General features: G+C 44.0%; 1 protein-coding gene across 1 annotated transcript in view; it reads left to right on the plus strand.

Moving 5' to 3' along the window:
• Nucleotides 1-26,368, plus strand: part of LOC139277050 (phosphoprotein associated with glycosphingolipid-enriched microdomains 1) — a 149,835-nt gene that overhangs the window by 34,223 nt on the left and 89,244 nt on the right. The window contains exon 2 of the mRNA XM_070895062.1: nucleotides 8,633-8,802. Within this exon, the coding sequence (XP_070751163.1) occupies nucleotides 8,660-8,802 (143 nt within the window). The 5' untranslated portion in view covers nucleotides 8,633-8,659. The remainder of the gene's footprint in view (nucleotides 1-8,632; nucleotides 8,803-26,368) is intronic.

The following is a 26,368-nucleotide window of genomic DNA, read 5'->3' on the forward strand; positions in this document are numbered from 1 at the left end:
GCCGAGAGTTCCAGAAAGTGGGGTGGCAGTGGTGAAGTCGAGGGACTGTGGAACACAGAGTAGACCAGTATTGGAGGAGCAAAGCGTGTGCACAGGACATGGGATTGGAGGTGATAGTGGAGGAGTAAGGTCAGAGAGTGATTTTGAAGGTGAGGATGCGGGTCTTAAGGTTGATTCCCTGAGACATGAGAAGCCAATGCAGTTTGGACGCACTGTTACTGATCAGAATGGGATGCTACCCTTCTCAGTTCTTGTTTCCATTATAGATTCAATTTTACAAATGTGCACTCCTGGTAAGGAAGATCATCCCCCAGGAACACATATCAGAAACCATGGGCGTGCTGCTCATCAATTAAATCTAAAGAACAGATAATCATGGGATGAATGTTTGTGATATCTCAGTATCTGCTCCCAGTTGGACAAGAATTGGTACTTATGTCTGGGACATTAGATGTTTAGAAAATTACCACAAGTCAGCACCAAAAGGTTGCACCATGTTGTTTTTTACTTGACCATTAACTGAAGAAATCAAATCAATTGTTGAAATGTTTTGTTAGAATTGGTTTCATTTTTATATATTTACTTGATGTGTTAAATAAAGATCAAAATCACAGAGCTGATATCCAATGATTAGCATTTCAATTTATTTTCAGCCTGATTTGAATCTTTTGAAGTATGTTCCAACGTTGACAAGCCATGGTTGTCATGGTAAAACTGAAGCAGCTTTGTTTAAAGGTCTCCTTTTTTATAGAATGGATATTGTAACCAGTGAATCCATTAATTAATTGCTTCAATACAATAAAAACCTCAAAGATTGAAACAAACAAGGGATATACCTGATTTGTAAGCTGTCTTTCCCAGTACACCTACTCTGCCACACTTTCCCTGTACATGTTGTTGATTTGACGGAACAGAACTTGACTTATTCACTTTAATGTAAATCAGTGACCCTAATAATAATATATTGACTCAGAACTTGTGGTCTGCGGCGATGCATCACACGAAGATCTATGTTGAGAAGTTTGAGTTTTCCGACATGTAATTCAAATCAACATAGTATAATGGAGATCCCCTGGTGTGGGCTGTGATGTCAACAAGCTGAACAAGGAAGTGGGTAAGCTCTCAAAATTCAAACTTTAAAAAAATTTTAGAAAGCATTGGTTTTGATCTTCCAAAATTCCCTAGATTCAAGAACGGTCCCAGCTGATTGGAAGGTTAGCAAATGTAACACCGTTATTCAAGAAAGAGCGAGAGAGAAAACAGTGAACTACATGACATCAGATGTTGGGAAAATGCTGGAATCCATTGTTAAGGCAAATGGGATCAGGGCACTTAGAAAATCATAACACGATTAAGCAGAGTCAACATGATTTTATGAAAGTGAAATCGTGTTTGACAAATTTATTGAGTTTTTTGAGGATGTAACTATCAGGGTAGAAAAGGGGAATTAGTGGATGTGGTATATTTGAATATTCAAAAGGCATTCGATAAGATGCCACATAAAAGGTTATGACACAAGATAAGGGGTCATGGGTTTGGGGGTATATAATAGCATGGATCCATTGGCAGGATAGGCGTACCAATGTCAGTATTCTTTCTCAGGCCAACACCCCCAGCATCGAGGCATTGATCATGTTCAATCAGCTCCGATGGACGACCACATTGTCCGCATGCCTGGTACAAGACTCCCAAACCAAGCACTCTACTCCGAGCTCTGTCACGGCAAGCGAGTCCAAGGAGGGCAGAGAAAACGCTTCAAGGACGCCCTGAAAGCCTCCTTGAAAAAATGTAATATCCCCACCAACTTTTGGGAATTCCTGGCCCAAGACCACTCAAAGTGGAGGAGAAGCATTCAAGAAGGCGGCGAACACTTTGAGTTTCTCTGTCAGGAACACGGGGAAGCCAACTAAAAACAGTGGAAGGAGCGTATGACAAACCAAGCACCCGACCCACCCGTCCCTTCGACCACTGCCTGTGATAGAGTCTGTAGATCCCGCAATGGACTCATTAGTCACCTTAGAACTCATATTAGTGTGGAAGCAAGTCATTCTCGACTCTGGGGGACTGCCTAAGAAGAAGGGTAGCACGGATAGAGAATCGGTTAATGGACAGAAAATAGAGTAGGGATAAACGGGTGATTTTCAGATTGGCAGGCTGTAACTACTAGGGTGCAGCAAGGATCAATGCTGGGGCCTCAGCTCTTTACAATCTATATTAATGACCTAGATGAAGGGACCGAATGTAATGCATCCAAGTTTGCTCACGATGCAAAGCTAGGTGGGACAGTAAGCTGTGAGGAGAACACAAAGCGTCTGCAAAGGAATATAGATAGACTAAGTGAGTGGGCAGTAAGATGGCAGACGGAGTATAATGTAGGGAAATGTAAGGTTATTCACTTTGGTAGGAAGAATAGAAAAGCAGAATATTTTTGAAACGATGAGAAACTTTCAAATGTTGGTGTTCAGAGAGATTTGGGTGTCCAAGAAACACAGAAAGCTAGCATGCAGATACAGCAAGCAATAAGGAATGCAAATTTGGGTTGGCCTTTATTGCAAGAGGGTTGGAGTATAAGAGTAAGAAAGTCTTGTTACAATTGTACATGGCCTTGTGTACAGTGACCTGGAGCACTGTGCACAGTTTTGGTCTCCTTATCTAAGGAGGGATATACTTGCCTTGGAGGCGGTGCAACAAAGGTTCACTAGATTGATTCCTGGGATGAGAGGGCTGTCCTATAATGGGAGAATGTGTAGAATGAGCCTGTAATCCCTGAAGTTTAGAAGAATGAGAGGTGATCTCATTGAAACATACAAGATTCTGAAGTGGATTGACAGGGTAGATGCTGAGAGGTTGTTTCCCCTGGCTGGTGTGCCTAGAACTAGGGGGCATAGTCTCAGGATAAGGGGTGGGCCATACAAGACCGAGACGAAGAGGAATTTCTTCACTCAGAGGGTTGTTGTTCTGTATGGAGAAAGAGCCAGACTGAATACTGTGAGCTCAAAGTAAAGTGTAACCTTAGTCTTTTATTGCAGGTCTCCAGAGTGCCTCTCCAACCTGTGAAGCCTCCTTAAATACCTGTGCTCCCAAGGGATTATGGGATCCCTTGGGACTCCAGGGGATGAGTCCTCTGGTGGCTGTACAGAGTAAATACAGCATACATATATAACAGTTGTGAATCTTTGGAATTCTCTGCCCCAGAGGGATGTGGACGTTGAGTCAATGGGCTGGATTTTCGAGAAGTTTGTGACCGGGTTTTCGCTGCAATTTGACCTTCCGCGGCGAAAACACGGTCGCAAAGCCTGGCGGGATCCTCGGGTACCTGTTTGCGGCAGCGCTTCCAAGTACCACTGGGGAGAGGTGCGTCAATGTGCAACGACGCGGATTGCGTTTGCATCGGACTTTCGGGACTCTCCCGACCCGTGCGCCACGCCCAGAATAGCGACAGGTCAAACCTTTTTGGTGCAGCCTTGCCAACAGCGGTAAGTATGAAAACCTGCAAAAAAAAGTTTTTATTTTTAATTATTTTTCAGCGATTGGCTAGCTAAGGGTTTTGTGAATGCTTTTTGCAATTCCCCCCCCCCCCCCCCCCCACTGACCCCCATGCCTCCCAGCCCTGGACTAAATTTGGCGAAACTCACCTTTTTGTCCTGCGAATTCTCGTGCAATGACCCCTTTGCCGATGTGCCCCTGGCGCAGACATAAAAGCCGAAATGTTAGGCCCAAAAACAGTCGCGCAATGTAAACATTAATTTTTGCTACCGTTTTCGCAAAAAAAAACCTGAAAGCTGAAAGTTCGGTCTTTTGAGTACATTCAAGGTAGCGATCGATATATTTCTGGACTCTAGGCGAATCAACGGATGTGGCGATCGGGCAGGAAAGTGGAGTTGAGGTCGATGATCAGCCATGATCTTATTGAATGGCGGAGCAGACTCGAGGGGCCGTATGGCCTACTCCTGCTCATATTTCTTATATTCTTATCTTCTCAAAACAAAGATTGAGGCTCTCACACGGGGAAAAGGCAGACCAGAAATAAAGATGAACAAACTTGTTAATTTAAATGCTTTTATTACAATGGATAAATTTGACACTGGTCATAATTAAAATGAGTTTCTCAGGCCCATACCCTTTGTTTATCAGTCAATATACTGTTAAAACCCCAGTTACACCTAATCCCTCTGGGTCTAACTTTTAGTGGGGAATTTAACAATGTAATTACTGCGGAAGAGCCGAAGTTTTCGTCAGTTTCCCTGATTTGAGCAATTACACTGTGCCGGAGCGCAGCTTCAGGATTTCTGGAGTAGGCTGCCCATGCGCTAAATCCTGACGTTGTGGTCAGTTTCAAAGGCGGATTGACAGCGAACGCTGCCAGTTCACTGTCATCGGGACTGCAAGTTCTGAGCCAGGGCATAATAGGGGAAGAATGTGGGATCCATTTGTCTGTCTATCACTTTGTGTATTAAAAAAGTTTACTTGAAAATATATCTGTGTTACTGAACCAGAATGGGGGTGGGGGAGGGCCGCGAAGGGCATCCACCGTGTCACTGTTGTGTTACAGCGACCTAGCAGAAGATCATCTGCCTGCCGTGTCAACCACAATTAGTGCACGTCGGGGAGAAAATGGGTGGAGTCTTACCCTCAGACTTTCAGTAATGCCAACCTTCCCATTTTATAAATCATGAGACAACATCTTTAAAATCAGGAGGTTTGGTATGGAAATAATGAGTTGCTATATTTTTTCCCCAATCCGACCCCTCGCTGACCTTTGCTCCCAGACAGGAAGCACATTCCGCGAACTTTGCTCCCGGACAGGAAGCGCATTCAGATGTCACTAACCGATTACTGACATAAGAACATAAGAAATAGGTGGTTTGCATTTCTAATCACAAAAAGTATTAAAAAAAAGGATTCTGGAGTATGGATCTGATTTCCCCAGAACAGTCTCTCAGCTCTCTAGTTATAAATGATCAGTAATAATTACCAGGCAATTTTTGTTTTGCTTGCTTGTCAGATTTGGATCTAATCTCTTTTTTTTCAGGGTGACTGTCCTCAGGCCACAAAGATGATGTAATATAAATGCGATGTTGCTGATATATGTTTAAAGTGGGTCAGGAGGAAATGTACATGAATCTGATGCACATTAATACATTTGTATATGTCTCCCTGTCTCTGTTTTAAAAAAAAACATGCAGTTGCAGTGCTGAGATGGCTGCCAATGAAATGCAATGGGCAATCTCCCTCACACACACATTTTGCAGCTCCTTTCCTCTCTCTCTCATTCCCACTTTAATGCAGTACTGTTGCATTTTTTATCCTTTTAACCCCAATCCTTTTAGCAAACTGCATCTTGCTTTTTTTCTACTTCATTTTTTGGGGATCTTTCCTCCTTGTTTTTGTTTGCAGTACGATCCCTTCCCGGTTATTGTATTAATTTGGATGTGCAAATAAAATAAAGCCCGGACAGTCAGATCGCAGGAGAGAGACTCACTTTGGGAAATTTACCTCCAGAAAATGACACGAACATCCAATACTCCACTCTAAATCGCCGTACCTTTTTCTTGCGCATGCACAATACATGGAATCATAAAATTGTTATAGCAGGGAAGAAAGCCATTCGGCCCGTCGAGCCTGTGCCGACTCTCTGCAAGCGCACTTCAGCTAGTCCCACTCCCCCGCCCTTGCCCCTGTAGCCCTCAAAATTTTTCCCTTCCGGTAATTATCCAACTCCTGTGATTGCCATGATTGAGTCAGCCTCCACCACTCTTTCAGGCAGTGCATTCCAGATTTCGCTGCGTAAAAAAAGCTTTTTCTTATGTCGCCTTTAGTTCTTCTGCTAATCACCTTAAATCTGTGTCCTCTGGTTCGCGACCCTTCCGCCAATGGGAACAGTTTCTCTCTATCTACTCTATCCAGACCCTCATGATTTTGAACACCTCTAACAAATCTCCTCTCAATCTTCTCTGCTCTAAGGAGAACAACCTCAGCTTCTCCAGTCTGTCCAAGTGACTGAAGTCCCTCATTCTCGTAAATCTTTTCTGCACCCTCTCTAAGGCCTTACATCCTTCCTAAAGTGCAGTGCCCAGAATTCGACGCAATACTCCAGTTGAGGCTGAACCAGTGTTGTGTACAGATTCTTCATAATTTCCACGCTTTTGTACTCTATACCTCTATTTATGAAACCCAGCTTTTTTAACTGCTTTCTCAACCTGCCCTGCCACCAATAATTTGTGCGCATATACCCCTAGGTCTCTGTTTATGCACCCCCTTTAGGATTGAACCCTTTATATAGAAATGTAGAAAATAGGAGCAGTAGTAGGCCATTCGGCCCTTCGAGCCTGCACCGCCTTTCAATATGATCATAGCTCATCCTCTATCTCAACACTATATTCCTGCTTTTTCCCATACCCCTTGATGCCTTTTGTGTCTAGAAATCTATCTATCTCCTTCTTAAATATATTCAGTGACTTGGCCTCTGCATCCTTCTACTTTATAGTTCCTCTCCTCATTCTACCAAAATGTATCACTTCACACTTTTCTGCGTTAAATTTCATTTGCCACATGTCCTCCCATTCCATCAGCCTGTCCATATCCTCATGAAGTCTATCCTCCTAACTGTTTAATATACTTCCAAGTTTTGTGTCATCTACAAATTTTGAAATTGTGCCCTGTACACCCGTCCAAGTCATTAATATATATCAAGAAAAGCAGTGGTCCTAGTATCGATCCCTGGAGAACACCACTGCATACTTTCCTCCAGTCTGAAAACCAACCATTAACCACTACTCTCTGTTTCTTATCACTTAGCCAATTTCGTATCCATGCTCTGTCCCTTTTTTCCCCACGCATGCGCAAATTGTATTTTTTTAACGCATGCGCAATTGGGTTTTTTAACGCATGCGCAAATCTCAAGATTGTGGGGGGTGGGGGGGAGAAATACCAAGATTTAGGCATTCCATTGCAAAATCACAAGTGATGCTTTATTTCACTTAGTTGGCAATACTGGACTTTAAAAAATATAGAAGTACTGTAGCAGTAGTGGAAGAAGTGGCAGCTGCATTCTGTTTATGTTGTACTCAGGCCCGAGGCATAGCTATTGCGGGGATAACTCTGAAGCAGATGGAGTAGATGGAGCTGGACAGAACCAGGGCAGACAGAATAGAATGAGTCAAGAGAGAAGGAAAAGGGCAGAGACATTGAATACAGGCCAGGCACTCAGAATCCGAGTAAATGCTCCTCTTGGCGCACAAGGAAACTTAAAAAAAATTTAAACTTGCCACACTGGGTCTCTTCTACTCCTGGCTGGTTTTACCTGATGGGGAAGCCACCACTGTTCCCCAGCTCAGACCCCGATGATATCATCCTAGCTCGATCTGCATATTCTCCGTCTTTCGAATGAGTCTGTTCTCGCAGGTGGACGTAAAAGATCCCATGGCACTATTTCAAAGAAGAGCAGGGGAGTTATCCCTGGTGTCCTGGCCAATAGTTATCCCTCAATCAACATAACAAAAACAGATTATTTGGTCATTATCACATTGCTGCTTGTGGGAGCTTGCTGTGTGCAAATTGGCTGCTGCATTTCCAACAGTGACTACGCTCCAAAAGTACTTCATTGGCTATAAAGCGCTTTGAGACGTCCGGTGGTCGTGAAAGGCACTATATAAATGCAAGTCTTTTTTTCTTTTAAAAAGGATCCATCAGCTTACAATGAATATGCTTGCTGCCTGCAATTTAAAATTGCAGCTGGCTACATTGGGATGGGAAAGTAGTGGATAAGCCCACATTCCATTTTAACTGGTCCCTCCTGCCTGATTTCTGCCACTGAGGGGGTTGGGGGGGGGGGGGGGGGGGTGGTATTTAAAATCGATGCCAGAGTAACTGAAGTGGAGTTAAATACCCAAACACAAGTTTGAGTTTGTTTAAATGCTACAAAGCGATAAAGACATTGGGGATGAAAACATTAATAGTTTTGTAATTTTAATATATTTTGCATTTCAAACATTGCTTAATTTGTGACTCAAAATGGCAATAAAGCATATAAGTCATATCTTCTTAGGCGTTCCCTCGTATCGAGGATGACTTGCTTCCACACCAAAAAGGGATGAGTTCACAGGTGTTTCAATGAAGGACCTGACATTCCAGGGCCCGAACTACATATTGAAGGGTGGAAGACGCCTGTGCGTAGATTTTTTTAACGTGTGGTGGCCGTTGCACATCAGCCACCACACGGGCTTGATAGAGCTAGGTCTTGGCCCACTGGCAAAGGTTAACCAAGACGACTGGATACCAGCTCTGCTGCACAGACCTAGTGCGCACACATATCGCAGTGTGGGCTGGTTCGTGCTGCCCCTAGGCTCTCGGCTCTTCTGGGCCTCAAACTCACGCCTCTCCTGGGACCCGATCATGTCGCTCTACAATCTCTCACCACTCCTCCACCCCAACCTCGCCACTCCTCTGCTGCTTGCCGCCTCTCCTGTTGTATCTGCCCACGCTCCAAATCAGCGACCTGGATTTTGGTGACATCCAATCCAGTCACCCTTCTTCAAGTTGTCGCTCTCCTGCGCCATGCTCATATACTGGTGATAGCTGCAAAATGTGGCTACTTTGCAATCTTGTGACACTTTTTCTTATTGTTTCACAGTCAAAAGAGTATCACTAAGGGAATATTATGGCCCCTCTGCACACGTTCAAGAAGGAGACGGGATTTACACAGGACAACCAGCCTCCGCTCCTGTTCTGTGGGTTTTTAGTGGCTGGAGGAGCTTTCCTGCTACTAGTGCTACTCACATTCCTCTGTAATAACTGCCAAAGGTAAGCTCCATTAAAACATTAAGGAATAATTCTCACTTCTGCTGACCATATATTTATTTTCTTGTAAACTGTTTTTCCTTCTGTCTGTATTTCCGCCTGTTTAGTGTGTGAGGCAATACATTTACTGTTCACGATGGAGAAGTACTCCCCAGCACCAGTGAAATGACACAGAGGGGCCTGTCTGTGTGTGCTGGTTGAATACACAAGAGTTTATTGGTACATATGCTCATATATCAGCCTTGGGGGTTACTGGCTGCATATACACAAAGAGTGTATTTACATTGAAACAAGTCTGAGATTAGTTGCTGCAGCATTCGTACCATAAAAATTCGTGGCATAAAAATAAAAAAGGGAAGGTGGCTCAACCGTGGCTATCAAGGGAAATCAGGGATAGTATTAAAGCCAAGGAAGTGGCATACAAATTGGCCAGAAATAGCAGCGAACCTGGGGACTGGGAGAAATTTAGAACTCAGCAGAGGAGGACAAAGGGTTTGATTAGGGCAGGGAAAATGGAGTATGAGAAGAAGCTTGCAGGGAACATTAAGACGGATTGCAAAAGTTTCTATAGATATGTAAAGAGAAAAAGGTTAGTAAAGACAAACGTAGGTCCTCTGCAGTCAGAATCAGGGGAAGTCATAACGGGGAACAAAGAAATGGCGGACCAATTGAACAAGTACTTTGGTTCGGTATTCACGAAGGAGGACACGAACAACCTTCCGGTTATAAAAGGGGTCGGGGGGTCTAGTAAGGAGGAGGAACTGAGGGAAATCCTTATTAGCCGGGAAATTGTGTTGGGGAAATTGATGGGATTGAAGGCCGATAAATCCCCAGGGCCTGATGGACTGCATCCCAGAGTACTTAAGGAGGTGGCCTTGGAAATAGTGGATGCGTTGACAGTCATTTTCCAACATTCCATTGACTCTGGATCAGTTCCTATGGAGTGGAGGGTAGCCAATGTAACCCCACTTTTTAAAAAAGGAGGGAGAGAGAAAACAGGGAATTATAGACCGGTCAGCCTGACATCGGTAGTGGGTAAAATGATGGAATCAATTATTAAGGATGTCATAGCAGTGCATTTGGAAAGAGGTGACATGATAGGTCCAAGTCAGCATGGATTTGTGAAAGGGAAATCATGCTTGACAAATCTTCTGGAATTTTTTGAGGATGTTTCCAGTAGAGTGGATAAGGGAGAACCAGTTGATGTGGTATATTTGGACTTTCAGAAGGCTTTCGACAAGGTCCCACACAAGAGATTAATGTGCAAAGATAAAGCACATGGGATTGGGGGTAGTGTGCTGACATGGATTGAGAACTGGTTGTCAGACAGGAAGCAAAGAGTAGGAGTAAATGGGTACTTTTCAGAATGGCAGGCAGTGACTAGTGGGGTACCGCTAGGTTCTGTGCTGGGGCCCCAGCTGTTTACACTGTACATTAATGATTTAGACGAGGGGATTAAATGAAGTATCTCCAAATTTGCGGATGACACTAAGTTGGGTGGCAGTGTGAGCTGCGAGGAGGATGCTATGAGGCTGCAGAGCGACTTGGATGGGTTAGGTGAGTGGGCAAATGCATGGCAGATGAAGTATAATGTGGATAAATGTGAGGTTATCCACTTTGGTGGTAAAAACAGAGAGACAGACTATTATCTGAATGGTGACAGATTAGGAAAAGGGGAGGTGCAAAGAGACCTGGGTGTCATGGTACATCAGTCATTGAAGGTTGGCATGCAGGTGCAGCAGGCGGTTAAGAAAGCAAATGGCATGTTGGCCTTCATAGCAAGGGGATTTGAGTACAGGGGCAGGGAGGTGTTGCTACAGTTGTACAGGGCATTGGTGAGGCCACACCTGGAGTATTGTGTACAGTTTTGGTCTCCTAACCTGAGGAAGGACATTCTTGCTATTGAGGGAGTGCAGCGAAGGTTCACCAGACTGATTCCCGGGATGGCGGGACTGACCTATCAAGAAAGACTGGATCAACTGGGCTTGTATTCACTGGAGTTCAGAAGAATGAGAGGGGACCTCATAGAAACATATAAAATTCTGACGGGGTTAGACAGGTTAGATGCAGGAAGAATGTTCCCAATGTTGGGGAAGTCCAAAACCAGAGGTCACAGTCTAAGGATAAGGGGTAAGCCATTTAGGACCGAGATGCGGAGGAACTTCTTCACCCAGAGAGTGGTGAACCTGTGGAATTCTCTACCACAGAAAGTTGTTGAGGCCAATTCACTAAATATATTCAAAAAGGAGTTAGATGAGGTCCTTACTACTAGGGGGATCAAGGGGTATGGTGAGAAAGCAGGAATGGGGTACTGAAGTTGAATGTTCAACCATGAACTCATTGAATGGCGGTGCAGGCTAGAAGGGCTGAATGGCCTACTCCTGCACCTATTTTCTATGTTTCTATGTTTCTATATCAGGCAGTGCTCTGTTATTTTGCCTGATTCCGATTGAAATTCTCCTGACCAGGAGAGTTCTGCGTAGTGTTATATGTGCAGCTCCCTTCCCAGTGCTTAAATTTAAATATTTTAGAGTGATGCATAAAAAACCACAGGAGGTCAAACGGGCTCATTGAGCACCTATTAATCTGGAGTTGTCCTGGAAATGGTGTCAAACTCAATTGGTGTGCGATTTTCCGCTTTCGGGGCTTCACATCACTTCTCTTCAAATCAGGTCAATACCTGACTGCATTAAACAGCTCTCGTATCGTGTCAGTACGCTCATAACCCTGCAATCATATGACTATCCAGCTGAGATTTATTGGCATACATCTATTTTGCAAATCTCATATTTATATCATCTTCCCATAAGCCATAACCTTCTCCTGGTGAAGAATGGAGTGACTTTGCAACAGCGCCTGTTCCCCTGAGTGTGCTAAATCAGGTCAATGCAATCTTCCTCTTAAACGCAGGGTCACATCATTTCAGGATGAAAGCATCTAAAGCTTGTCGGGAGATGAGAATGGCAGTGGCTACAGAAGAAAAGTATTCGCCCTTTCTGTTCGACATTTGAAGCAGACATTAATCATAAATCATTCATTAGCTTAGACATTATTTTTGCTCAGAGAAATTGTCCAAAAGCATATTAGACTTGGATACTAAAATGAAAACCATATGCAAGTGACTTGGGAATGGAGAACTAACCTTTATTAAGTTACTTGAAGCACTGTACTGGATTAAAGCAGTATAACAAGTGGAAATGCAAAACAAATGACAGTAATGGTGAAACATTAAATGAACAATACTATCAGAAACTCTCAAATTCAGAACCATCATCAGATGCACCAAGAAAAGCAAGTAATTGTCATCAAAGTCGTGCTTATGTTCCACGTCGTAACTTTCATCATCATCATCTTCTGCCTGAGGTTTATCTCCTTCCCACAGAACATCATCATCAGTGCCTTCCATAATGTTAGATATGAAGTAAGTTTTATATTTTACAGAGATAATATGGGAATAGAACATAAGAAATAGAAGCAGGAGTAGGCCACCTGGCCCCTCAAGCCTGCTCCACCATTTAATAAGATCATGGCTGATCTGATCATGGACTCAGCTCCACTTTCCTGCCTGCTCCCCATAATCCTTTATCCCCTTATCGCTCAAAAATCTATCTATCTCCGTCTTAAATATATTCAATGACCCAGCCTCCACAGCTCTATGGGGCAGAGAATTCCATAGATTTACAACCCTCTGAAATTCCTCCTCATTTCAGTTTTAAATGGGCGGCCCCTTATTCTGAGACTATGACCCTTAGTTTTAGTTTCCCCTATGAGTGGAAGTATCCTCTCTGCATCCACCTTGTCGAGCCCCCTCATTATCTTATATGTTTCGATAAGATCACCTCTCATTCTTCTGAACTCCAATGAGTATAGGCTCAACCTACTCAACGTATCTTCATAAGTCAACCCCCCCCCCCCCCAATCTCTGGAATCAACCTAGTGAACCTTCTCTGAACAGCCTCCATTGCAAGTATATCCTTCCTTAAATACAGAGACCAAATCTGTATGCAGTACTCTAGGTGTGGCCTCACCAATACCCTATACAGTTGTAGCAGGACTTGTCTGCTTTTATACTCTATCCCCCTTGCAATAAAGGCCAACATTCCATTTGCCTTCCCGATTACTTGCTGCACCTGCATGCAAAATTTTTGTGTTTCATGCACAAGGATTCCCCAGGTCCCTCTGTACTGCAGCACTTTGCAATTTTTCTCCATTTAAATTGTAATTTGCTTTTCTATATTTTCTGCCAAAGTAGATAACCTCACATTTTCCCACATTATACTCCATCTGCCAAATTTTTACCCACTCACTTAGCCTGTCTATATCCCTTTGCAGATTTTTTTGTGTCCTCCTCATAATTTGCTTTGCAACCCATCTTTGTATCATCAGCAAACTTGGCTAGATTACACTCGGTGTCTTCATTCAATTCATTAATATAGATTATAAATAGTTGAGGACCCAGCACCAATCCCTGTGACACCCCACTTGTTACCGTTAGCAAACTGAAAAATTACCCATTTATCCCGACTCTCTGTATTCTGTTAGTTAACCAATCCTCTATCCATGCTAATATATTACCCCCAAACCCGTGAACTTTTATCTTGTGTAGTAATCTTTTATGTGGCACCTTATCGAATGCCTTCTGGGAATCCAAATACACCACATCCATTGGTTCCCTCTTATCCACCCTGCTCGTTACATCCTCAAAGAACTCCAGCAAATTTGTCAAATATGATTTCCCTTTCATAAAACCATGCTGACTCTGCTTAATTGAATTATGCTTTTCTAAATGTCCCGCTACTGCTTCCTTAATAATGGACTCCAGCATTTTCCCAACGACAGATGTTAGGCTAACTGGTCTATAGTTTCTTGCTTTTTGTCTGCTTTTTAAAAAAAATAGAGCATTACATTTGCGGTTTTGTAATCCGCTGGGATCGCCCCAGAATCCAGGGAATTTTGGTAGATTACGACCAATGCATCCACTATCTCTGCAGCCACTTCTTTTCAGATCCTAGGATGTAAGCCATCAGGTCCAGAGGACTTGTCCATCTTTAGTCTCATTATTTTACCGAGTACTACTTCATTAGATAGTGATAGTATTAAGTTCCTCCCTCCCCTTGATTATCCACTATTGGGATGTTTTTAGTGTCTTCTACCATGAAGACCGATACAAAATATTTGTTCAATGTCTCTGCCATTTCCCTGTTCTCCATTATTAATTCCTCAGTCTCATCCTCTAGGGGATCAACATTTACTTCAGCCACTCTTTTCCTTTTTATGCACCTGTAGAAACTCTTACTATCTGTTTTAATATTTTGTGCTAGTTTACTTTCAGAATCTATCTTCTCTCTCTCTATCATTTTTTTAGTTATTCTTTGCCGGCTTTTAAAAGTTTCCCCTCGGTTTTTCCTCGGTTCAGTAATGCGCGCTCATCTAAAAGAGTTATACTAATGTGGTATAAGTAATACATGGTATGTGAAATATGAATAGATTTCTCCCCTTTCTGGACTTTGTGAATCCTGATCTTTCTTTCTGGTCAGGATAGTACTTCAGAACTAATCTTAGAATTCACATTGAGCCAATTTTTAAAAAGATTCTTCGCACAAAGTGTTGTGAGAATGTGAAACAGGCTGTCCCAAAACACCATTAAGTCAATTGTGATGTTTATAAGAACATAGTTTGGTCGACTTACTGTCGGCTGCCGCTGAGCTTTCTCGATGGTCTCGATGGTCTTTGGGCGCTCTCCCCTCCGAGCAAGTTTGGTCACGTCGGCGGGGAGAGAAGACCGCTGGGTACTGTCCGCTGGTGTGCACTGGAGGACAATGCCCACAAGAGTCCTCCCGCCCGCTGAGCTGCCAGTTTGGTTCGGGTGGTCCTCCGCTCCAGCAGGGGAAAAGACCGCCGCGCGGAGGCAGGTCTGACCTGAACGGTAAGTATGAAGACCTGCAAAAAAAGGTTAGTGCACGTCTTTTCTTTATTTCTTTTGCAGGGATTTAGGTGGATGGGGTCCTCTGAAGGATTTCTGGTGTTTTTTTAATTGGTTTGAAAACTTTTGATTTTATTAGTTCCCCCCTCTCTGGCCCCGACTCTATCCTCGGCAGTACTTTGCCGAGGATTGCATTTGCCGCCCAGAATGGGAGCTACCACCCAGAATCAGCGTGCAAGGACCCACATTTTTTCATGAAACTTTCACCCAAAGTACCATTAAGATCTTAACGGTCCTTTCGCCGGTACTTCACCAAATTCAGGCCCGTAGTCTCTTAATTTGGAAGTAAGGGTATTAACGGATATGGAGAAAAGGCAAGGAATTTGGCGATTTTAAAAGACAAATAGCTACTTTAGCTGATTGTCTGAGTTGACCCAGGGTTGCTAAAATAGAAATTCCTTTTCAAAAGAGGAAAAATGAATAAACGTTTAGATAATAGGGGTCTTAAAACAAAAATATTGTTTTATAATTGCTACGTATAAAGGGCTGCGGATTCTCTTCCGCTCCTAAGGCAAATGAAGCTTAACATTTCATCATTGATTCTTATTCTGGATGCCTCCAAGTTAATAAGAACTGATGGTAGCCACCTGGGGGTGCTGTTACATTGTGCCAGAAGGGAAATACCAATCCAACTCGCCTGAAATCTCTCCAACTGCTTTTATATTACATAAGAAATAGGAGCAGGAATAGGCCATTCGGCCCCTCGAGCCTGCTCCGCCATTCTGGAAAGATCATGGCTGATCTTCTGCCTCAACTCCACTTTCCTGCATTATCCCGATATCCCTTGATTCCCTTAATATCAAAAAAAGGCTGTCGATCTCTGTTTGAATATATTCAACGACTGAGCCTCCACAGCACACTAGGGTACAGAATTCCAAAGAGTTACCACCCTTGGAGTGAAGAAATTTCTCCTTTTCTCAGTCTTAAATGGCCAACCCCTTATTCTGCACTATGACCCTGGTTCTCGGCACCCTAGCCAGGGAAACATCCTCACTGCATCTACCCTGTCTGTCAAGCCCTGTAAGAAGTTTCTTTATTTCAATGATATCACCTCTCATTCTTCTAAACTCTGGAGAATATAGGCCTAGTTTACTCAATCTCTCCTCATAGGACAATCCCCCCCTCCCATCTCAGAAATTCATCTGGTGAACTTTAGTTGCACTCCCTCTATGGCAAGTATATCCTTCCTTAGGTAAGGAGATCAAAACTGTACACAATATCCAGGTGTGGTCTCACCAGTGACCTATATAATTGTAGTAAGACGTCTTTACTCTTATACTCAAATCCTCTTGTAATAAAGGCCAACATACCATTTCCTCTCTTAATTGCTTGTTGTAACTGCATGTCAACTTTCAGTGATTTATGTACAAGGACACCCAGGTCCCTTTAAGAACACAAGAATATAAGAAATAGGAACAAGAGTAGGCCATACGGAGCCTGCTCTGCCATTCAATAAGAACATGGCTGATCTGATCATGGACTCAGCTCCACTTCCCCACCCACTCCCCATAACTCCATAACCCCTTATCCCATTATCGTTTAAGAAACTGTCTATTTCTGGCTTAAATTTATTCAACGTCCCAGCTTCCACAGCTCTCTGAGGCAGCGAATTCCACAGATTTACAACCCTTTGGGGGAAGAAATTTCTCCTCATCTCTGTTTTAAATGGGCGGCCCATTATTCTAAGATTGTGCCCTCTAGTTCGAGTCTCCCCCATCAGCGGAAACATCCTCTCTGCATCCACCTTGTCAAGCCCCCTCATAATCTTATACGTTTTGATAAGATCACCTCTCATTCTTCTGAATTCCAATGAGTAGAGGCCCAACCTACTCAATCTTTCCTCATAAGTCAACCCCCTCATCTCCAGAATCAACCTAGTGAACCTTCTCTGAACTGCCTCCAAAGCAAGTATATCCTTTCGTAAATATGTAAACCAAAACTTCCGCCCAGTATTCCAGGTGTGGCCTCACCAATACCTTATATAACTGTAGCAAGACTTCCCTGCTTTTATACTCCATCCCCTTTGCAATAAAGGCCAAGATACCATTGGCCTTCCTGATCACTTGCTGTACCTGCATACTATCCTTTTGTGTTTCATGCACAAGTAGCCCCAGGTCCCGCTGTACTGCAGCACTTTGCAATCTTTCTCCATTTAAATAATAACTTGCTCTTTGATTTTTTTTTTCTGCCAAAGTGCATGACTTCACACTTTGCGACATTATACTCCATCTGCCAAATTTTTGCCCACTCACTTAGCCTGTCTATGTCCTTTTGCAGATTTTTTTGTGTCCTCCTCACACATTGCTTTCCCTCCCATCTTTGTATCGTCAGCAAACTTGACTACGTTACACTCAGTCCCTTCTTCCAAGTCGTTAATATAGATTGTAAATAGTTGGGGTCCCAGCACTGATCCCTGTGGCGCCCCACTAGTTACTGATTGCCAACCAGAGAATGAAACATTATCCCGACTCTCTGTTCTCTGTTAGTTAGCCAATCCTCTATCTATGCTAATATATTACCCCCAACCCCGTGAACTTTTATTTTACGCAGTAACCTTTTATGTGGCACCTTGTCAAATGCCTTCTGGAAGTCCAACTATACCACATCCACTGGTTCCCCTTCATCCACCCTGTTCGTTACATCCTCAACGAATTCCAGCAAATTTGTCAAACATGACTTCTATTGTGTTCCTAACACAGATGAGGCTGCACACAGGGAGGTTAAAGTAACTGACCTCAGTCTTTAATAAGTCACTCCAGAGTGAGGAACAGGCCTTAGGGGCCGGCTTATATACAGTGCTCCCAAGGGATGCTGGGATCCCTTGGGACTTCAGGGGATGAGCCCCCTGGTGGTGGAACATGGGAGTGCATGCTTTACAGATACACAACAACTTCCCCTTCATAAATCCATGCTGACTCTGCCTGACCGAATTTCACTTTTCCAAATGTCCTGCTACTGCTTCTTTAATAATGGACTCCAACATTTTCCCAACCACAGATGTTAGGCTAACTGGTCTATAGTTTCCTGCTTTTTGTCTGCCTCCTTTTTTAAATAGGGGTGTTACATTTGCAGTTTTCCAATCTGCTGGGACCTCCCCAGAATCCAGGGAACTTTGGTAAATTACAACCAATGCATCCACTATCCTTGCCGTTACTTCCTTTCAGACCCTAGGATGCAAGCCATCAGGTCCAGGGGATTTATCTGCCTTTAGTCCCATTATCTTACTGAGTACCACCTCCTTAGTGATTGTGATTGTGTTAAGTTCCTCCCCCCCATAGCCCCTAGACTATCCACTGTCGGAATAAACACCAACATTTCCCAATTTCTCACCATTTAAAAAAAATATTCTGCTTTTCTATTTTTTCTACCAAAGTGAATAACTTCACATTTCTCCACATTATATTAATTTACCATGGTCTTGCCCACTCATGTAGCCTGTCCATATCCCCTTCAAGCCTCTTTGCATCCTTCTTACAACTTACATTGCCACCTAGCGTTGTATCATCAGATTTTATGTGTCCTCCTCACACATTGCTTTTCCTCCCATCTTTGTATCGTCAGCAAACTTGGCTACATTACAATCAGTCCCTTCTTCCAAGTCATTAATATATATTGTAAATAGTTGGAGTCCCAGCACTGATCCCTGTGGCACCTCACTAGTTACTGGTTGCCAACCGAAAATGACCCGTTTATTCCTACTCTGTGTTTTCTGTCCGTTAACCAATCTTCAATCAATGCTACTATATTACCCTGAATCCCATGAGCCCTAATTTTATTTAATAACCTCTTGTGTGGCACCTTATCAAATGCCTTCTGAAAATCCAAACACACCACATCCACTGGTTCCCCCTTATCTATTCTGCTAGTTACAACCTCAAAAAACTCTTAACAGATTTGTCAAACATGATTTCCCTTTCATAAATCCGTGTTGACTCTGCCCAATCCTAGTATCATTTTCTAATTGGCCTGTTACCACGTCCTTAATAATAGATTCTAGCATTTCCCTACTACTGATGTCAGGTTAACTGGTCTGTATTTCCCCATTTTTTCTCTCCCTCCTTTCTTAAATAACAGGAACTGTTCTAGAATCTGTAGAATTTTGGAAGATGACAACCAATATATTTACTATCTCTATCAGAGCGCCGTGGAAGCTGGGACATTGAATAAATTTAAGACAGAAATAGATAGTTTCTTAAATGATAAGGGGATAAGGGGTTATGGGGAATGGGTGGGGAAGTGGAGCTGAGTCCATGATCAGATCAGCCATGATCTTATTGAATGGTAAAGCAGGCTCGAGGGGCCGTATGGCCTACTCCTGTTCCTATTTCTTATGTTCTTACGTTCTTATGAAGACAGACACAAAGTATTTGTTTAATTTGTCTGCCATTTCCTTATTCCCAATTATAATTTCTCCTGTCTCAGTCTGTAAGGGACCCACATTTACTTTTGCAAATCTTTTCCTTTTTACATACCTATAGAAGCTTTTCTACCATCATACCTTTTCACATAATTTCCCAATCTACCTTAGCCAACTTGTCCTTCATACCTACATAGTTTGCTTTGTTTAGATCTAAGACTGTGGTTTCGGATTTAACTAAATCACTTTCAAACTCAATATAAAATTCTATCATATTATGGCTACTCTTCCCTAAAGGCCCCTTTACTACAAGGTTATTAATTAACCCTTTCTCATTTCACAATACAGATCTAAAATAGCTTGTTCCCTAGTTGGTTCCTCAACATACTGATCTAGAAAACTATCTTGTATACATTCGTCCTCCACACTATTATTGCAAATTTGGTTTACCCGGTATATATGTAGATTAAAGTCCCATGATTATTGTATTACGCTTGTTACATGCATCTACTGTTTTGGGGCCTATAAACGACTCCCATCAATGTTTTCTTCCCCTTGCTGTTTCTTAGCTGCACCCAAACTAATTCTACTTATTGATTTTCTGAGCTAAGGTCCTTTCTCTCTGCTGTCTTTATCCCATCCTTTATATCAGGGTTATCCCTCCTCCTTTTCCATTTTGCCTATCTCTTCTAAAAGTTAAATATCCTGGAATATTTAGTTCCCAACGTTGGCCACTATGCAACCACGTCTCCGTAATGGCAATTAGATCAAACCTATTCATTTCTATCTGCGCTATTAATCATCTATTTTGTTGCGAATGCTTCGCGCATTCAGATATAGTGCCTTTAGATTTGACTTCTTTACATTTTTTCCTGATGTCACCATAGTCACTGATGCCTTATTACCTTTGGTACTCCCTCTGTCCCTTCCTGACCCACTTGGCTTATTTTTCCCCATAACACTACTCTGTTCTAGAGCCTTGACATTTCTCTTGCTGCTTTTAAATTTACTCTTTCATGAATCCTTCAACCCCCTCTTCATTAGTTTAAAGCCTTGTCTACAGCCCTAGTTATTTGGTTCACCAGGATACTTGTCCCAGCCCAGTTTAAATGGAGCCCGTCCCAACGAAACAGCTCCCTCTTTCCCCAGAATTGGTGCCAGTGCCCCATGAACTGAAACCCCTTCCTCCCACACCACTGTTTGAGCCATGCATTTAAACCTCTAATCTGTTTGTCCCTATGCCAATTTGTGCATGGCTCAGGTAACAATCCAGTGATTATTGCCTTTTGAGGTTCTGCTTTTTAATTTGGATCCTAGCTCCTCAAACTCCCTCAGCAGAGCCTCATTCCTAGTTCTACCTATGCCGTTGGTTCCTACATGGACCATGACAACTGGATCCTCCCCCCCACCCCACTCTAAATTCTTCTCCAGCCACGAGGAAGTCTCCTTAACCTTGGCATCAGGAAAGGCAACACAACCTCCGGAACCCCCTGTTGTGGCCGCAGAGAACAATATCTAGCCCCCTGTCTATATTGCCCTCTACAAACTACCACATTCCTTTTTAGTTCCCCCACCTGAATAGCCTTCTGTACCACGGTGCCATGGTCAGTTTGCCCATATTGTTCTAGAGCCATGCAAGTACAGGTTGTACTTCTTCAGTCCGGGACTCTTTAGTCCTTAAACCTCCCTGGTCTGGCATCATTCGTGGCGGGGATGGCGTTCCGTGCTGTGTTCTAGGGCTGGCTGCTCCTCTTCTCCCCGCTGCCTCCGGTGTTCCCTCCTTGGTTGGGTCGGCACGGAGACAGAGCGAGGCCGAGTTTTGCAGCCAGAGCGTAGCGGCTGACTAAGGCACCGAAGCTGGGCCTGAGAAATGCTGCGCAGTAGGCTCGCGGCCAGTTCATTGTCAGCAGCGTTGTCAGCAGTACCCGGTAAGTCTGTTGCTGACAACGTCTAGGGTCAGCATTCCTGCTGAGAGTGTTTGTGTCACTTGTGAGGCCCCAAATAAAATAGGGAATTTTAATTAAGTTTGAGCTGTTTCTGTATGCATTCTCCATCAATACAGAGTGTTCCAGCAAAGAGTGAGTGAGTGAGACAAGTCTAGGGTCAGTGTGACCTCCTGTAGTCCGGAAAATTCTCTGGTCCAGGTCAGGTCCCAAGGGTGCCGGACCAGAGCGGTCCAACTGTACCACCAACTCCTAATGTGTGGAGCTCGTGCAGCTATTAGCAACACCACAGTAAACTTGCCAGATTCACTAGGACTAGTAGCCAAGAAAACCCCTCAGTAGATATTGTTCAAATGTAATTGTTCTTCATTCCCAATAGATACCTCTGTCAAGCCAATCAGAAATATTCAACAACAGCAAAGAGAGCTTAAACTTTTGTCCCAACAAAATATACATTTTTACAATCACAGCTAACATTGTAAGAGGATTAATGACAGTAGTTTCTGATTCCAGTATTCCATCTTCTGAAACAATGGACCAACTATAGTCACATTAATATCAATAGTAATAAACAGTTCTGTGCTCTTGGACTCAGCTGATTCAAATATTTTGATCCCTTGTTAAATTCCATTGTTTGAAGTTACAGTAATGATCTCAGAGTAATATTTTCATGTTGATTTTCATTACCATGTTTATAAGATTTGGTAATTAATACTTGTAAAATTTAGCAAATTTGTTTAGTATTAACTGGGACTGAAGCTTTATGAGAGTTCATTCCAAAATACAGTTGTAAAAAATGTCCGACTTGTCTGGACTGCTTTTTATACTAATATTAAATGCCAGCCTTTACTGGTAATCTCAATTCTGTTGAATAAATCCCATGCAAATAACAAAAAGATTATCCATCTTTCAAGGATTGCCAAGTTCTTTTGTGACAGCATATGGGTTATCTGCTACAATCTTCCAGCAAATCTCAGCCAGGCCAGCTGGAAGAGGCAGGAGACAGAGAAGAGGCACTTTCAACAGAATGAAGAAATTTTGAGCGACCTGACACCACATCACTCTCATGCCTCCTGGTGGCCAGTTTATCAGTGCAATCGTATTCACCCATGGAGGAGATCATGTGACAAACCTGATGAGCCTGACCGTCTGCTGTGCACAAGTTAAAATCACCTTTTCTATGCCTCGTATATGATTTATATATCTTTTGATTTCTCTCATTGCGCCTCCATTGCCTATACAACTTCTGTCGTTTAACCACCTTCTGTTTTCCACTTAACAACTTTTCAAGGAAATGGGGTCAGGCGACGAGGGTTGGGGGAGAGAGGGGAATGGGTGTTAAGGGATGGGGGTCGCGGAGAGAGAGAATAACAGAGTGGGTGTCAGATGATGAGTGGCTGGGTGGAGAGAGGGAAAAGGGGATGGGGGGGTCAGGGAGAGAGGGAGACTGGGGAATGAGGAAAAGAAAGGGAAAGGGGGTCGGTGAAAGAGGAAAATGGGGAGGGGGAGAGAGATGAGATTAGGGAATAGGGGGTCGTGGAGAAAGGAGGAATGGTAATCGGGGAGAGACAGAGACTGAGGGTCGAGGAGATTGGGGCTCAAGCATGGGGGGAGAGAGGAGACTTGGGGAATGGGGTGGGAGTGGGGACCAGCATTTTCTGCAGAGCCGGGAGCAGCAGCAATGTGGGGGGAGTGGGTGCGACATCGAGAGAGGAGCAGCTCCTAAAAGGTTGAGTGAAACCTGGACTTTACTATGTGTAAATAGTGAAAAATTGTTTCCATTGATGGGCGAATGGGGAACAAGTGGCCATAGGTTGAGGATTCTCTTGGGAAGAACCAAGGGTAAAGAGATAAGGAAAGTTCCTGAACTGAGGGCTTTTAAAGCATGGGGTGCTCAACTAGCTGGCTATTGAGATAGAGATCAGAACATTGTTTAAAGGAGAATGGGCTAAATATTTGAAAAGGGGGAATATAAAAGGATCAGGGGGAGGGAGAATGGAGTTATTGGAGAGAGCAGCACCAGGGGATGAATGGCTTTCCCCGTGCTGTAATTTCTATAATTCTATGAAAACATTTCTTTATTGAGTCCAAGCCATGGGAGTGGTTTAGAAATCATAGAATCAAAGAATGGTTACAGCACAGAAGGAGGCCATTTGGTCTGTCGAGCCCGTGCCGGCTCTCACTTCAGCTACTCCCACTCCCCTGCACTTTCCTTGTAGCCCTGCATTTTTTTTCCTTCAGGTACTTACCAGTTTTCTTTTAAAAGCCACGATTGAATCTGCCTCCACCATCCTTTCAGGCAGTGCATTCCAGATCCCAACCACTCGCTGCGTAAAAACGTTTTTCCTCCTGTCGCCTATGGTTCTTCTGCCAATCACTTTAATTCTGTGTCCTCTGGTTCTCGACTCTTTCACCAATGGAACAAGTTCACTCCATCTACTCCGTCTAGACCCCACATGATTTTGAATACCTCAATCAAATCTCCTCTCAACCTTCTCTGCTCTAAGGAAAACAAACTCAGCTTCTCCAGTTTATCAAGTTCAAAAGGAAAGCTAGTGGAATGGACGGATACGTGGCAGATGAAATTTAGCACAGAAAAATGAACAGGGAGACCTGGGTGTTATGTCCAGAATAAAGTAATGTGATTGAGTACTGTAGATGTGAGTAAGTGTGACCTTAGTCTCTTTATTCTAACTCCAGAGTGTTGGTACTGCATGGGCGACCTGCTTATATACAGTGCTACCAAGGGATGCTGGGATCCCTTGGGACTCCAACAGATATGCCCTCTGGTGGTGGTAGAATGCTGGTTATATATGGTTACATACATAACATCACTCCCTCCCAAAGTCAATAGTACACTTATTTACAGGGTGAGACAACCTGGGGCTTAGCACTCCCTAGTCGATCGTCTCGGTACAAATGCAGGTGCAGGTGAGTTGGTTGGTTCTTCGCTGGGATGCTGCGCAGCTGGCCTTGCTGGGCTGCTGGGGATGATGAGTTCAGCTTCGTGGTCAACCGTGATGTCGGTTGCCACTTGTGTGTGTGTCGGAGGGTCAAAGTTGGTGGTGTCCTCTTCAGGTTGCTCGTGGCTGTCTGAGAATGGCAGTTTGGTTTGGTCCAAAAGCTTTCTGCAAGTTAGTCCATTTGCGAGTTTGACCTGAAACACCCTACTCCCTTCTTTGGCTATGACAGTACCAGCAAGCCATTTGGAACCATGTCCATAGTTGAGCACAAATACAGGGTAATTGACTTCAATATCGTGTGACAAATTTGCACGATCATGGTACATGCTTTGTTGATGCCGCCTGCCCCTCCACGTGATCACAGAGATCAGGGTGCACTAGAGAGAGCCTTGTTTTGAGCGCCCTTTTCATGAGCAGCTCGGCTGGGGGAACCCCGGTGAGCGAATAGGGTCTGGTACGGTAGCTGAGCAGGACTCGGGACAGGCGGGTCTGCAGGGAGCCATCCGGCACGCATTTCAAGCTTTCTGCCTGGCCGTTGGATGCGGGCTTGAACGGGGCAGATGTGACATGCTTGATCCCATTGCGGGTCATGAATTCCTTGAATACAGCGCTGGTGAAGCATGGCCCATTGCCGCTGACAAGGACATCAGGCAGGCCGTGCGTGGCAAACATAGCTCGTAGGTTTTCGATGGTGGCAGTAGACATGCTTACAGACATTATTATACACTCAATCCACTTAGAATAAACATCCACAACAACCAAGAACATTTTGCCTCGAAACAGGCCAGTGAAGTCAACGTGGATCCTAGACCACAGTTTGGAGGGCCATGACCACAAACTTAGCGGTGCCTCCCTGGGTGCATTGCTCAGTTGAGAGCAAGTGTTGCATTGACGCACGCAAGACTCCAAATCTGAGTCGATGCCGGGCCACCACACGTGGGATCTGGCTATAGCTTTCATCATTACTATGCCTGGGTGGGTACTGTGTAGGTCGCGTATGAATGTATCCCTGCCTTTCTTGGGCAAAACCACACGATTACCCCACAAAAGACAGTCCGCCTGTATGGACATTTCATCTTTACGCCGATGGAACGGCTTGATTTCTTCGTGCATCTCCGCTGGGACGCTGGACCAGCTCCCATGGAGGAAACAGTTTTTTACAAGGGATAGTAAAGAATCCTGGCTGGTCCAGGTCCTGATCTGGCAGGCCGTAACAGGTGACGTTTCGTTTTCAAATGCATCCATCACCAAGAGCAAGTCTGCAGGCTGTGCCATTTCCACCCCGGTGGTGGGTAATGGTAGCTGACTGAGAGCATCAGCGCAGTTTTCTGTGCCTGGCCTGTGGCGAATTACATAGTTATAGGCAGACAGCGTGAGCGCCCATCTTTGGATACGAGCAGAGGCATTGGTATTGATACCTTTGCTCTCTGAGAATAGCGATATGAACGGCTTATGGTCAGTTTCCAGCTCTAACTTAAGCCCAAACAAATACTGGCGCATTTTTTTCACCCTGTAAACGCATGCCAGAGCTTTTTCAATCATGCTGTAGGCCTATTGGCTTTGGACAAGCTCCTGGATGCACAAGCGACCGGTTACAATGTTCCCGATTCATTTGCTTGTTGTAACACACACCTGACCCCGTACGAAGACGCATCACAAGCTAGCACTAAACGTTTACAAGGATCATACAGGACAAGCAGTTTGTTGGAAGATAACAGATTTCGGGCTTTCTCAAAAGCTGTCTCTTGTGATTTCACCCCATACCCAATCATCTCCCTTGCTTAGCAACACATGTAGAGGTTCTAGCAAGGTGCTTAACCCGGGTAGGAAATTACTAAAATAATTGAGGAGTCCCAGGAACAACTGCAGCTCCGTTACGTTCTGTGGTCTCGGCGCATTCTTGATGGCCTCCGTCTTGGCGTCGGTGGGTCTGATGCCGTCTGCCGCGCTTCTTCTCCATAAGAACTCGACCTCTGGCGCCAGGAAAACACACTTTGAGCATTTCAACCTGAGTGTCACACGATTTAGCTGACTTAGAACCTCTTCCAGGTTCTGCAAGTGTTCGATGGTGTCCCAACCTGTGACAAGTGTGTCGTCCTGGAAAACCACGGTGCGCGGAACCGACTTTAGCAGACTCTCCATGTTCCTTTGAAAAATAGCCGCGGCCAATCGAATCCCAAACGGGCACTTTTTGTAGATAAACAGACCTTTGTGCGTGTTGATGCAGGTGAGGCCTTTCGAAGATTCCGCCAGCTCCTGCGTCATATAGGCCGAGGTCAATTCCAACTTGGTGAATGTCTTTCCTCCTGCCAGCGTCACAAAT

This window comes from Pristiophorus japonicus, chromosome 12 (assembly GCF_044704955.1).
Source record: "Pristiophorus japonicus isolate sPriJap1 chromosome 12, sPriJap1.hap1, whole genome shotgun sequence".
NCBI classification, from domain to species: Eukaryota; Metazoa; Chordata; class Chondrichthyes; family Pristiophoridae; genus Pristiophorus; species Pristiophorus japonicus.